Consider the following 14,476-nt stretch of genomic DNA (forward strand, 5'->3'; position numbering starts at 1 on the left):
ACCTGTGTAAGAGGATGGGGCTCAGGGAGCCAGTCTAGTAGCAGGAATCTCCAGTTGTGGTGAATATGGCATTTTAAGATTTAGGTAGGATGCTCGCGAGCAGCTTTATTGCATCTTGTGCGTGTATGTTTGCCTGAACAGCGCCTTTTGGGAAAAGGGAGAATGTTCCTGTGAGGCTCTGGCAAAGGGGGGGGAAGGGGTACTACGCCAGCAGTGTGCAGAAGAGAACGGCTAGTTACCGGTTGCCTGCGCTACCGCCTTCATGAGGATGGTCTCTCCGATGCCCAGCTCCAGTCCCTCGTAGGCCGGGCCCAGCCGGTTCAGGCACAGGTAGATACACGGCAGGAAGTCCTCCGGCGAGAGGGCGATCACCGAGCGCATGAGGTTGCTCAGCGTTTCGATGTTCTTGTTCCTGCAAGTATATTGGATTAGTCGTTAACGGTACTCACTGCCAGCCAGTAAGACCCATCTCTTCACTCACTGCTCATTTCACCACTCACCCTCTCACTGCTGGAATTAGAAGCAGTGGCCTGCATGTTGCACACAGTTCACTGAAGCTACCATGTTATCCCACTGAGCTATCACACAGCTGAAAGAGTTCACTGTACCTGGAGACCTTACTACAGCAGCTCGAACACAGGTTACACCACCACCTCCAGGAGGCATGGCTTGCAATGAAGGTTTTCTACACACCACCATTAGCAGCCTTAATGGACTGTTGACACTGGGTCAGTCAATCAAAGGACTGGAGCAGAGCCAAGAAACATAGGGTAGAACTGAGGGAGTGGTAGAGACTGAGGCAGATGCCCGCAACCTAAATGCACTCATGCTTCTGATCTTTAAAGCTCTCCCCAAGATGCAGAGTCACAATAAAAAGCAATCATTCCACAGGCCGAAGGTTCTTCTTAGAAGCACACAGCCGACATATTACATATCCAGGCTCACAAAAACCAAAGCTGTCTGCCCTTGATTCATTCTCATTGCTCTTAACGCTTAATTAAGCACAGCTCTCCTCCTAGTTGTGCTGGTTCTTTTGGGACCACAACTGGGTGTTGGACACTTCCCAGCAATCAGCCTCTTCAGCAGATGATAGGGACCTTCAGTGACCTTTAAAGGCTGGCTCAGACAATCCGAGGACTAAAATATGATCATGAACTATTCCAGTCTGCTACGCTCCATGCTTAGGAGTAAGGTTACAGTGCACTGCAAAGATATGGAGCCAGAAGGGACAGTGGTGTCTTCACAGATTTTGTAAGATCTGTGGTCTATTTGTGCTCACTGAATCACTTTAATGGGTCGTAAGCGCTACACAAATACAATTTACATAAGGATCACCGTTCTGTGTCCAGGGAATCAGTTTGAGAGGCACAAGTGCTATTCCTATCGACACCAGACAAAGTTTCTTTCCAGTAGGTGGCACTCGTGTGCCTGGTAATCATTAACACCACAAAGTCCAATTGCTTCAGTGACCGTTTAAAAAGTGTGTTGGTTCAAAATCTCAAACACCAGCTCTTCCCTTTGTTTGTGAAGGGATTTTCACCACACCAGACCCAACACACGACAGGTCATGACGAAAATGAAGCACATTGATCAATGCAGTGGCATGACTGCAAAGCAACATTTAAAATTAACTTTCATTCATTGCTGTGGATGAGGATAATATAATCTCATGGGATTCCACATGGACCTATGCCCCTCTCCAGTTAGTGTGAAGATCATTGCACGGTCTTACAACTGAAGTATGAATTGTTGTTCGCTCATTTCTACAGCCTCAGGTCCTTAACCAAATCTTTCTTAACAATTTCCAAAGTAATTGCAGCAAACACCATCATCTCCTCACACCTATCCTATGAAAGACTCCTCCCACTAGGGTTCCAAGAATCTCAAATTGAAAGTACCCACCATGCAGCACCAGGAAAATATGCTGTGTCCATTGCAACTGGCAGATCGCCACAGACTGCCTCTGGCAAATGTATCTATGTCAAAGAAGCTTTTAATACCCACAAAGGCACACAGAACAGCATGTGAATTTCTGATCACTAACATTTATGTACCTAATGGCCTGAAACAGTCTTTCTTCAGCCAATAAGAGTTTAGGTGTATTACGAGTTTTTGGGATACTAAGTAAACTGTGGAACTTTGTCTCGGACTCTTTCAACATGAAGCCATCTACCTCAAATGGAGGCCTCAAGGCTCTGGCTTTTCCAGTCTCAAGTCCAACAATCCTCTCCATCTGATTTGCCATCTGAGCTCCGGCTGCTAATCTGGATCAGCGTTCAAGCAAGACAGATGCGGCCACAAATGCGGCTCACTATCATTCTAGCTCAAAGCCCTTTATCTTCAAACCCTTCAGCTACAGGGAATGATGAAGGTCTCTTAATACACAGAGAGGGGTCTACAAAAATTACTATCTGCAGTCATATTCTTGATAATTTTAATTGCTTCGAACTTCAGGGTATTGAATTACCTGGCAGATTCGTCCTCAATCTTCTCAAATGTCCGAGCAACAGCCAGGTATGGGACTCTGTAAGAGAGCAAAGAACACAAGATATAATGGTAAAAATTTAGCATGGCACGATGAACATTAGCCCTTTCTACTTCTTACCCCAGAAGACAGGGTGAAAGGGTGGCGACTCCACTAGACCCTTTTTTTTTTTTTAAATCTTTGCAATAAAGATTCCAAACAATAAAAATTCAACCAGCCTCTGTAAGCAATAGAAATACACAGCTACACTTTTTTACCCCAACTTAAACCTACTTAATCATAATGGGTGAATAATTATGCTGTCAAGCTTTAAAAGGCAAAAGAATTCCACGATCAGAAATAGGGTAGCCAAAATAAAAAAAAGGCATGTCTGCTGTAAGCGCCACAATTGTAATGTTCTCTGGCTTACAATTACAGGAGGACTTGAAGGGATGTAAACTGCTTGTTCATCGGACTGAAGCATTGTTAATAGCCAGTGCAGCGCCATCATACCTCAGGATTATCTCAACATATCTATCACCTTTAATTCATAACCTTGAATACAACTAACCAGTGCTCAAAATAAAGTACAATCCCTCAACCCGAAATCATTTTTTTTTTAAATGTAAGTTTCTTAGATCCTTTACTTAAAAGGAAAATTAACAAGTTACTTACCATCAGTAAAGCACTTCTGGTGAATACTGCAGATTCCTCACAGTTTTAATTCCCCTAAAAAGGCTGGATCTGGAACATCGCCAACAGTTACTTCCATGTGCCAACAGGTGGCACAATAAGATCAGTGGCATTGTATCGCCTAAGGAGGGGATGGCACAGAACCGTACATAGGTATGACCCCTGCCCAATGACATCTGATTTTTTAACCAACTCACCTACTGCAACAGACTGCAAACTTTACAGTGGGTAAATTCAATGTGGGCCATTTTTAGAATCCTAAAAACCGGTTCTGCATGATGTGGAGGAGGTAGTGCGGTAAGGAAGCTGCAGTGGGACAGAGTATTCTCTAGAAAAAAGTACTACTGAAGGTAATTAACTTGTTTTTCTGAACAACACTTCTAACCGCAAATTCCTCAACTTGGGAACAATTACCAAAGCAGTAGCTCTCAAAAGGTGGAGGAGCGGAGGACTGGAGTTTATACTAGGAAGTCCTGCAGAACGAACCGGACAAATGGCCCTCTGTAGAAAAGAGAGTCTGCTGAAGATGTGGATGAATAGCTATGTAGCAGCCCAGCAGATATCCAACATTGGAACATGCCTCACCAATGGAATGAGGCTCCTGCTTGGCCAAGGCATACAAATTTTATGTACAGGTGTAATGGAATAGTAAGCGCCATGTTCGCAGGGTTACTTAATATTATAGTGCCGAGCTTGCTCGGAACACCTGTTATCTGTTGTAATGTTTGTGTAGGTTGGATTGTGCCTACGTTCGTGGCACAGGTGTGCTCTCGGGTTCTAGTTACAGTTGTGGATTACCATCATTTCATTTGGCGAAGAGCTATCCTTCGCTGGCCCACCGACTGCACACAGCCAGCTCATGCCTCCAGCCGCAAACTGCAGAGCTTGCTTGTACCCCCTGGACGTGTTTTAGGGGGAAATCCTTGCTTCACAGAAGTGCTGCAGGGGAGCAGAAGACTATCCCAGTGTCGACAACAGAAGGCTTTGTCATAACGCGTTTACGTTTGGCAGCCATCTTGCACATGGAAGATCCAGGGGCACGGCACGCCTGACTACAACCTTTGCACACGCGGATGCCCTGGCGGCCATCTTAGATGTACAGCTGCTCATTTCCTACACAGCTCGCCTGCGCATTCGGTGACAAGCACACCTAAGCTTATTTTTCTTCAGATTAGCGCTTTCCTTGCACGATCGGTGGCAGGCATACCTCATCCAACCTTACATGAATCGATAGCAGGCACACCTTTAGACACGAAGTCGAGCATCTAGTCTTTATCTGTACACAGTGTATTGGACATAGACCACCAGGGATTTTTGGTTGCATACCTATACACCCGGTGATGGGCACACCATCATTACTGCTAATTAATTTTCATGCCCATGTACTTCTCCTGTTTAGTTATTCATACTGGTTGTTGATTATTACCTTCATATTTTCCTGTATATTATTTTCTGTCCACCTCAAATTCAGGTGTGAGCGCAGGAAGCAATGTTTTCAGTACAGGTTCGCAGCAATCCATGACTCAACCTTCACCTTTAACTCATCCATGCACACCCCTATTTAAATGGACATATTGGTTCAAGCTATTTTAGAACCATTTAGTTGCCATAGATGCTACAAGCTATAATCCTGCAAGTCAATTTGCCTTTTTATATGGAAGTCTTGGTCACGCAACACAGCCTATTTTTGACAGTTTACCAATTATACAAGCACCTTCAGGTGACAGCCAATGGAGCGTTTACCTTGAGGCGGTTTTTAGGTTATGGAAACAGTTTGCTGATGAACCCAACATTATGCTTGAAAGACATGCCTTTTTCAAAAGGAAGCAATTTCCAGAGGTAAATGTTGAAGAAAATTTATCAGCTCTACGAGTTCTAGCATTTACTCGTGAGTTTGGTTCTAATTTAGACATTTACATTTGTGATAAAGTTGGTTTTAATTGTTCCTCTAGGAACATTCAGTAAAGACATCTAAGTTGTTGCAATCTAACACTTAGGTACTAGATCTAGCAAAGAGCATTGAAAGGAAAGGACATTAATTTCTTCAAAAATTTTACATCCAGGCGCTGCAACGGTTTGTTATGTGCACGGAAGAATGCACAGAGGTGGTGGGCGCTATTAGTTCTATAGGGAAACAATTTAAAACATTCAACAAAAACAATCTTTGTTTCTTCTACCTGTGTGGTGCTAAATCCCATCTTAGTAGCTTTCCTAGTTGTCCCGCTTTTGAAAAAAAAAATGTATCCGGTGTAAAAAACGTGGTCACTTCCATAGTGTGTGTTCATAGTGTGTGCAGGAGCGCGAAACATACAGCAAAAGTGGGAAATGTTGACAAAGATGTGGAGGATTGACATTGGAATGCAACACTCTAGAGTTACCCATCAAAGGCCCTTTATGTGAAGTTCTTGTGGATCATATTAAGTTAACGGTCATGGCTGATTCAAAGTGCCCCATAACCATTTTACCGGACTACCTTTTATGAACATTGGGGTTTTGACCTTTCACTTTTTTTTTTTTAATAAAGTTTTATATTGCGCGTTCTTGATCCCGAAGGATATCAGAACGCTTTACAATTTTAGGCAAAGGTAACAAATCAGAACATTAGTCTAACATGGGGAATCTAACATACAACCTGGGTGAACGAAGAATGTGCTAGACGATGGAACACAATGACTCAAGGGAAGCAAAACTCAACAATCACAAGAACAACAATTGACACCATAGTATGTCCGATGTGCCCAGAACTAAATTTGTACACTCAAAACTCACGCCCTTCATTTCTCAGCACTACCAACCCATGTTCTGCCTCCTTCCATCTTCTCTCCACACTTGTAGCTTTTTCTGTATTCATGACAGTAGTAGCCAGCAGACTTTCTGAACAAATCTCTAATACAAAGTCTGCCTGTCTGCCCCGTTGCAGATGAAGTGTGAAAACAGGAGTCAGCAATGGGGGGACTGGATAGTGGGAAAGTGCTACTGGTGAAGGACTTTTCCTCCTACATATGTTAATGGGAAGGCTTTTGGGGAACACGATGTCGACATGATTGGCTATTTCAAAGCAAACGTTTTGTGTCTTGGTAGGGATACCATTACCAAGGTTTATGTTGCTGGGATAAACATTGTGGGTTGCCAGGATGGGTATAACGTGGGTTCCTGGATCGGACAATCCAGTGGTTCAGGGAGAGATGCCCAAACTACCCATTTAATGTGGCAATGATGATCCCCAGCAATCTGTTAATCCCATTCTAGTAGATTTAGCAGAAAATTAGGTGGATTCCCAATGCCCAACCTGTATCACAGAAAGTTCGCCCTGTTGCTTTGAAGGTCTGGCCTGTGTGTGGGCGGTCCATACATTAACATATATTATATTTAAGGCACTAGGTTTGAATTGTTAACTGATCACAAAACTGGTTTCAAAGTTGCAGGCATACAGCGTTACCATTAGTCACATCCCAGGTGGAAAGAATTTGTGCAGATTGCTGGTCATGCATGGCACTTGAGGAATGAGTGGCATTGGTTGATGCTATATCTGAATACAAATCAGTTGTAAGTGAGCAAGACTGGATCAAAGCTTCAGAGAAGGATTCCATGCTGATTAAAGTTATGGGATACACCAAAGGATGGCTTGAAGTGAGGAATGTACAAGGAGAGTTGAAAACATTTGCTCAGGTTGCTGACAAACTTTTGGTGGAAAATAAATTTGTAACCGGGGGAGTTTTTCGTTCCTCCTACCAAAGTATGAGGTATCATATTCCAGGCTCATGATGGGCATCTGGGGTGTACCAAGACGAGTATGAAAATTAAGCAACATTATTGGTAACCATCTTAGGACACTGATCAAAGATTTAACTTGAGCATCCGGAGTGTTTATGGTCTGATAAGCATTGGAAAGGTATGCGCGTTTCATTGTGCCCCACCCAGTTTTCTAATATAGCATGGGAATAATTTGGGTTGGATTTTTATGGTCCTTTTTCCACTTTACCGGAATCAATGAGGTATACTATGCTACTTAAGGGTTATCACTCCAAGTGGATGTACCATGCATTTGTTGCATCGACTGATCCTCAGACAATCTTGAAATTTTTTAGAACAAATGTTTGTATTGGAGGGACTTCCTAAACTTTTTGTCACAGACTATGGTACTCATTTTGTTTCTGAATGCATGAGTAGTCGCGGTTAGGCTGGTGGGGTGGGAGGCATGGAGGGTGGGGAGGCATGGGGGCGAGAGGCAGGGGGGTAGGGTGGAGGGGTTGTGAGGTTGACCAAGATGATGAAAAATGCTACTTAACCATGATGCATCTGTTCTTGGCATGTAGAGCTGTAGAATCTCATGCTTATGCATAGATAGCCATCTAGTGTTGGGCCCGGATGTTTGCACAGTTTTTCTTCGAAGAGGTCTTCCTAGTCACGAGGTAGGCGACTCCTCCTTTCGGTGATATTGTGTATGGTCATAGACTATCTTCAGATTATTTTCCCCCACAGGGTGAGAGAATGGAGTAGTAGTAAAGAATAGATATGTCCATGTGTATGTATGAATATTAACAAGAGAACTACAGCAGCTACAGGTACCTGGGGAGGTGGGTGGGCGCATGAGATTCTACAGCTCTACATGCCAAGAACAGATGCATACTGGGTAAGTAACATTTTCCATTCGAGGCATGTGAGCTGTAGATCACATGTTTATGCAGACTATACAGCAGTCTCCCCCAAGCAGTGGTTATCCTGTAACTGATGGAGTGGTCTGAAACTGCGTTTTAAGTACTGCTTGGCCCACATTAGCTTGTTGTATGGCTAACATCTACATAATAATGCTTGGTGAATGTGTGTGGTGTGGACCATGTTGCAGCTTTGCAGATGTCCGTGATAGTGATGTTCCCTAAGAAAGCCATGCTCTAGGGGGTACCATTAGAGCCTTATTGGCTTTAGCATAGCAAGTCTGAATATATCGAACAATCCACCTCGCAATACCCAATTTGGATATAGGATTGCCCTTGTGAGGTAGTGCAAAAGCAAAAAAAGAGTTGTTTTGTCATACGAAAAGATTTTGTTCTTTCAGTGTAATAAAACAGTGCTTTTCTAACATCTAAGGTGTGTAGAGCTCGTTCTGCAACGGAGTCAGGTTGAGGGAAGAAAACCGGTAATTCAACTGACTGATTTATGTGAAATGCAGATACTACCTTAGGTAGGAATTTGGGATTGGTACGAAGAACCACTTTATCTTTGTATAGCTGTAAAAAAGGTTCTCTAGAGTTAGTGCCTGAAGTTCACCCACGCTCCTCAATGAAGAGATCACAGTGAGGAAAGTTGTTTTCCAAGTGAGAAACTGTAGTTCACATTTGTGCATGGGTTCAAATGGCAGGCCCATTAACTTTGTGAAAACTATATTAAGATTCCACACTGGGGCAGGTGGCAGTCTTGGTGGTATAACTCTTTAGTCCTTCCATAAATGCTTTGATTACAGGCACTCTAAAGAGTGATAAACGTTGATAAACGTTGCCTATTTTGAAGAAAAGCTTCAATTGCAGTGAGATGCAGTCTAATAGATGTATAGGTCAATGATGACTGATGTAAATGTAAAAGGTAGCAGAGAAGGTTTTGTATGGAAGCATCAAGAGGGTTGATGTCATTGCAAAAGACAACAAATCTCTTCCATTTGGTTGTGTAACAGGCTCTTGTGGTAGGCCTTCTGCCCTCCTTAATAATGCTCATACATTCTGGTAGAAGGTTCAGATAACCCAACTATGACTTCAGGAGCCAGATCGTAAGGTTCAATTGTTTGGGACCTGGGTGTTTGATTTCACCATGGCTGTGTGTGAGGAGACTGGGAGTTAAATGTAATTTTTGATGTGGTACCAGAAAGAGTTCCAACAGGGTTGTGAACCAGGGTTGACGTGCCCATGTTGGATCTACTAGAATTAGTGTGAAAGAGGTTTGCCCGAGTTTACGAACCACTGATTAAATGAGGCGGAAGAGTATAAGCAAATAGCCCTGACCAGTTCATCCATAGAGAATTGCCTTTGGATAACGGGTATGGATACCTGGAGTCGAAGATTTGGCATTTTGTGTTTTGGGGTGTTGCAAACAGATTTATGTGAGAGACTCACCAAGCTTGGATGTATGGGTGGAGAACTTGAGGGTGAAGTTCCCATTTGTGTATTTGATACCTCTGCCTGCTGAGGAGGTCCGCAATCTTGGTGTTGACTCCTGGAAGGTGTTCCACTAGGAGATAGATATTGTGGTGAATAGCCCACCTCCAAATGTCTTGGCCTAAGTGGGACAGCCGGGGAGTGTGTGTGTCCCCTGTTTCTGTATGTTGTCGGTTCGAACCAAGACAGCTTTGCCAGACAGGTGATCATGAAATGCTTTGAAAGCAGAAAGATTGCCATCAGCTCTAAATGATTGATGTGGAGCTGGTGGTTCCACAGAACTTGCACTATGTTACTGCTGAAGATGAGCTCCCCAGCCAGTAAGGTATGCGTCCGCTGTTAATACGGTCTGTGAAACTGGGTCTATAAACGGCTGTCCTTTCGACAAATTGTGTGTGTTCCAACACTGCAGAGAGTGTGGAGTACGGCCACTTAACAACACTAAATTGGTTAATAGACCTTGTGACTGGTTCCACTGACTGGCTAAGCATTCTTGAAGTGGCGTATGTGCAGCCTGGCATGGGGAACGGTCCTAATGCAAGAGGTCATCATTCCCAACAGGTGCATAAAAACTTGAGCTGGAAGTGAATGATTGGCTTGAAGCTGGAGCATTAACACCTGATTCTTTCAAATTCTGGCTGTGTTGGGAAATGCCAGAGCCCTTTGAGTCACTAAAGTGACTCCTAGGTAGTTGTGAGTTTTGGCTGGCTGAAGATGTAATTTGAACACATTGACTGTAAACCTCAGTTGGTGAAGTAACTGAATGGTTACGGAAGTATGCTTGCAGCATTGTTCAAACGTGCCGGTTTTGATGAGCCAATCGTCCAGGTATAGGAAGACATGGATGCTTTGCCTTCTCAGATGAGCAGCTACTACCGCCAGACACTTTGTGAAGAATCTGGGGGTAGTGGGGACTCCGAATGGGAGCACCTTGAATTGGTAACGCTGACCTACCACAAACCTGAGAAATTTGCGGTAAGCTAGGTGGGTTGGAATATGAAAGTAGGCATCCTTAAAGTCTAAAGTAGACCGAGAGTCGCCCTTTTGCAAGCGAGATAGTACCTGTTGAAGTGTTCCCATGAGTGGTCTGACTATGTAAAAATGTATTTCCCGGAGACCTAATACAGATATGAGAGACCCATCATTTTTGGGAATTAGGAAGTAAAAGGAATACACACCCGACCCTAGATGTTGTGGTGGTACGGCCTCTATAGCTCCTTTTAGTAGTAGGGACTGTACCTCTTTGTTTGAGGAGGTGTACGTGATCCGCTGAAAGTTTGTGTGATTATGGGGGAATGTTTGGAGGAGTGTTGATGAACTCCAGGCAGTAACCAGAATTAATTTGTAGAAGCCTCTTGTCTGGTAGTGACTGCCACTTTGGTAGGAAATGTGACAGTCTTCCCCCGACAGGTGTTAAGTGGTCAGGGGGAACTATTGGCAAGTCACTGCTTTGTATTGTAGGGGAAGGTACTTGTGTTAGAACCTCTACATCTGCCTTTGCCATTGTTCCCTCTGTAACTCCCTCTGAAGTAATTTTTTGAGCCTGAGGGTTGGTTATTGCCCTTATAGGTGGATGCACTTCCCGAAGAATTATTTTTTGACCCTACCCGATAGAAAGCGATCCAAAAGGAACCACGGCTTTGTGTAGACTGAAGGGCTACCATAGATTTAGCCACTTCAGTAACAATTTGGCAGCTGCAAGCCAAGTATGATTCTGGCGCCTTTCATAGTACATTTGTCAGAATTGCACACACTTTGAAGATTTCAGGCATGCAGAGAGACTAACTGATCCTGATGTAATTTACTCTTACTGAGCGGACAGGTAAATAGGGTCCCCCTAAGAAAGCTCAAGAGTCCTTCCATAGTTTTATAATACATAGTTTCTAGATAGGGAGGGTGCTTTAAATAGGCGCTTTTTATCACCTGTTTGCACTATCATTGTAACATGACTCCTCCTTTTGTATTTTATGGAATTGTAACCATGCAGTCCGTATTATTATTATCCATATGTATGCTGATGTTGATTAAAATACTGTGATTGAGATCACGTCGTTAAAATAAACATTTTAACGTTATTGGGTCTCTATTTTACTCCTGTTGTGGACTGGTATGAGCGTATAACCAAAGTGTTCTCACTTCCCACCATTCCTGAGATGGTCCTTAGTCGCATGTTCTAGGTTGTCTAATCATTGGTTTCTTTGCTATAGGACGAAGAGCTAATGTGACACGGATTGCTAGTCTGGTAGGGGATTTTGGGTACTAAGGTGAGTTTTGGCACACCCTAATTCACTGAGGTCCGAAGTCTATGTGCACAGTTCTGTGTTTGCACAGAATCCCTGTTACATCTTGTGCACAAGGAAAAAGGCCAAAGCAACAGGGAGAGAGAAGTGGGGCTTTCTCCTTTCTTGGTTTCTTTAAAAAAAACGGGCGGGTAGTCTGCATTGGGCCTCAGGCCTATCAGTGATTGCCCAATGGAGAGGGCAAAGAAGATGGCCTGCTCCCTACAGGGGAAGGCATTGTAGGTGCTGCAAGTACATTGGCACTGGGGCCCAGGGTACGAGGGGTCAACTAAAACTCAACAATGGCTGCTTTTCATTTCTTTCCTAGGGCCCGGTACACCTTTGATGTGACTGTGTTGCTTTGGACCGCGGACCAATGGCCCAAGGGAGGGGAAAAGTGAAGCCGAGGCGACAACTTGGCTAGGCCTCTGTGAAAGGACAAAGTGGAGAATGAGGCAAGATGGGGCCCCATATTTTTACAAAGGGCAGAGGAGAATGCCCGCTTCACAAGGCAGTAGCTGTCATTAGGGAATTTCTTAGTTCGGCATAAGGGGGAAAAGGCAGTGTTTTTGGCCCAAGGTATCACAATTATAATGGTCCGCCTTTATAAAAGGGGCATGAGGGCTCATATTCCTTGCTAGTGTTAGGGCAGAGGGCACCCTAGTTGCAAAAGGGCAGCCAACACGTGGGAGCTTTTTTTCTCAAATTGACAGGCTGCTCGCTTCAAGACAAGAGTGACGATCAGGCATTGCGGGGGAAGGGGTGAAAGAAGACGGGCTGCTACTCAGGGCACTAGCCACCGTAAGTCCAGGAGGTGTAGTTGCACTGAGGTCCAGGAGCCTGAGCGACTCGCAACTCTTAATATGAGGACTAGTGATTTTGGTTAGTTTCTGCTTTTGAAGATACATTTTTAGGGCTCGCCTGCTGTGCGCATGCGCACAGCTGGAAGCTCTATAGGGGCTTATCCAGTGTTTTGTTTCAAATGTATTTTATTGGGTATTGCAGCAGGTTGAAAAGTAGACATCATAGCACAATGTACAGGTGCATGGCATGCATAGCAGGCGGGACAGACCAACATGTCTTCCCTAAGGTGGAATTGCCATTCAATACAAACATGCCAGAGGGCCACAATGACATCATCAATGCATATGACTCGCGATGCAGTGAACGGAGTAAGAAGAGAAACGAGAACTAAGAACTCCCCACCCACCCACCACCCCCCCCTCTCCCTCCCCCACCCCGACCAGTGTGCCGTGTGGTGTCACACGGGCCTAAAAGGCCCAATACCAATTTCCGGAGGTTCAGCGGGGATTATGTGTGGCATCAGTGAGACGCAGAAGTCTAAGATACTTGGGGCAGGTAACCTCATTGAATTCCCTGGATAAGAGGGCCAGCAGGGGAAGCCATGTTTTGCGGAACGCATCCGTTGAGTTGGTGAGGGTGGCCTGAATGCGCTCCATCCCCAGTGTGTACCAGAGCTTGTGCAGCCATCCTGTGTGAGACGGCCTAGTTGTGGAGCCCCACAGGGAGAGTACGTGCTGTGAAGCGGCTTGCATGGCGATGCCCATCTGCCTACCCTTTAATGACTTCATGGGGAAGGTTAGCAAGTTGGGTAAACCTAGCAAAGTGTACGCTGGGAATCTCGGTATTTCAGTCTCAAAAATTGAGTCCATGTCATCCAGGACCAGTTTCCAATAGTCCCCGAGTTCCGAGCAGTCCCACAACAGGTGAGTCAGGGTGCCCCTCTCCCCACAACCCCTCCAGCAGAGCTTGCTACGCGCTGGGTTTCCCTTGTGCAGGCGGACGGGGGTGAGATGCCAATACATAGCGAGTTTCACTGCTGCTTCTCTCGCCGCTGTGTTGCGTGTGGTGTGGGAAGCCCTATAATAGATGTAGCCCCACTCTTTAAGTGTGAAGGACCTACCCAGCTCCGCCTCCCATCGTTTCTGACCCGGTGTTTTGACCTGGGTGAGTGGTGGTGTAAGTAGTTTGTATAGTTCAGAAATTAGGCGTTTATCTGTGTCCTTAGTGAGGAGCCACTTCTCAAATGGCGACATGGGGCGGCCCACCAAAGCGGCGGTGTCCGGGGCTGTGAGCCAGTGTCTAAGTTGGAGGTATTGGAAGAAGTGAGGACGCACTACACCGTACCCTTGCTTGATGTCCGTGAATGAGTGAAACCCCCGGAGATCAAAGAGGTCGCCTGCGGCGCGACATGGTGTATTACGCCATTGGGAAAAGGTGCCAGCCCCAACCCCCGGGGGGAAGTCCGGATTGTCCAGTATGGGAGTGAATGGGGAGGGGAAGGTGGTGAGATTGTGTCTGAGTGCTACCCAATCCCAAACCTGCATGGTCGTTCGTGTGATAGGAGACCGCAGCATGTATCGTGGCCGATGTTGCTTCGCGAGGAAGGGGATCCTCCACACCGGTGATTGTGCCATAGCCCTGTCCTGGAAAAGCCACCTCTTCTCCGATTCAGGTTTGTACCATTCTACCAGGTAACGGAGTTGAGAGGCCTGAAAGTATCGCACAAGGTTGGGGACACCCAGACCTCCATCGTCAATACTTTTGTAAGCCAGCTGTTTGTGAATTCGTGCCCGTTTGCCGTCCCATACGAAGGCCAGCAGGATGTCCTGTAGGGTTTTCAGGGTGCCCGCTGGGGGCATGATTGGGATAGTCTGGAACAGATATAAAATCCGTGGCAGGATCGACATTTTGACTGCCGCTGCTCTCCCTAGCAGGGAAAGGGGTTGCTTGGCCCATCTCGCCAGATCTGCCCGGATCTGGGCAGTGAGAGCGGTGTAGTTGGTCGACACTGAGATCTGTCGAAGACGACAGGGTGATTCCCAAATATGGTATTTGGGTGGCTAGCTGGAGGCCGCTCCCTAGTCCAATAG

At 45.3% G+C, this 14,476-nt stretch overlaps 1 protein-coding gene across 2 annotated transcripts in view; it reads right to left on the reverse strand.

Moving 5' to 3' along the window:
- The window catches only part of LIG1 (DNA ligase 1), a 397,262-nt gene that overhangs the window by 187,217 nt on the left and 195,569 nt on the right, over window positions 1-14,476 (reverse strand). For both annotated transcript variants that reach the window (XM_086950012.1, XM_086950011.1), the window contains exons 10-11: window positions 2,468-2,524; window positions 240-412 (exon numbers count right to left, since the gene is read on the reverse strand). In XM_086950012.1, coding sequence (XP_086806138.1) covers window positions 240-412; window positions 2,468-2,524 — 230 coding nt within the window. The remainder of the gene's footprint in view (window positions 1-239; window positions 413-2,467; window positions 2,525-14,476) is intronic.

Source organism: Lissotriton vulgaris, unplaced genomic scaffold, assembly GCF_964263255.1.
Source record: "Lissotriton vulgaris unplaced genomic scaffold, aLisVul1.2 SCAFFOLD_1535, whole genome shotgun sequence".
Classification (NCBI taxonomy): domain Eukaryota; kingdom Metazoa; phylum Chordata; class Amphibia; order Caudata; family Salamandridae; genus Lissotriton; species Lissotriton vulgaris.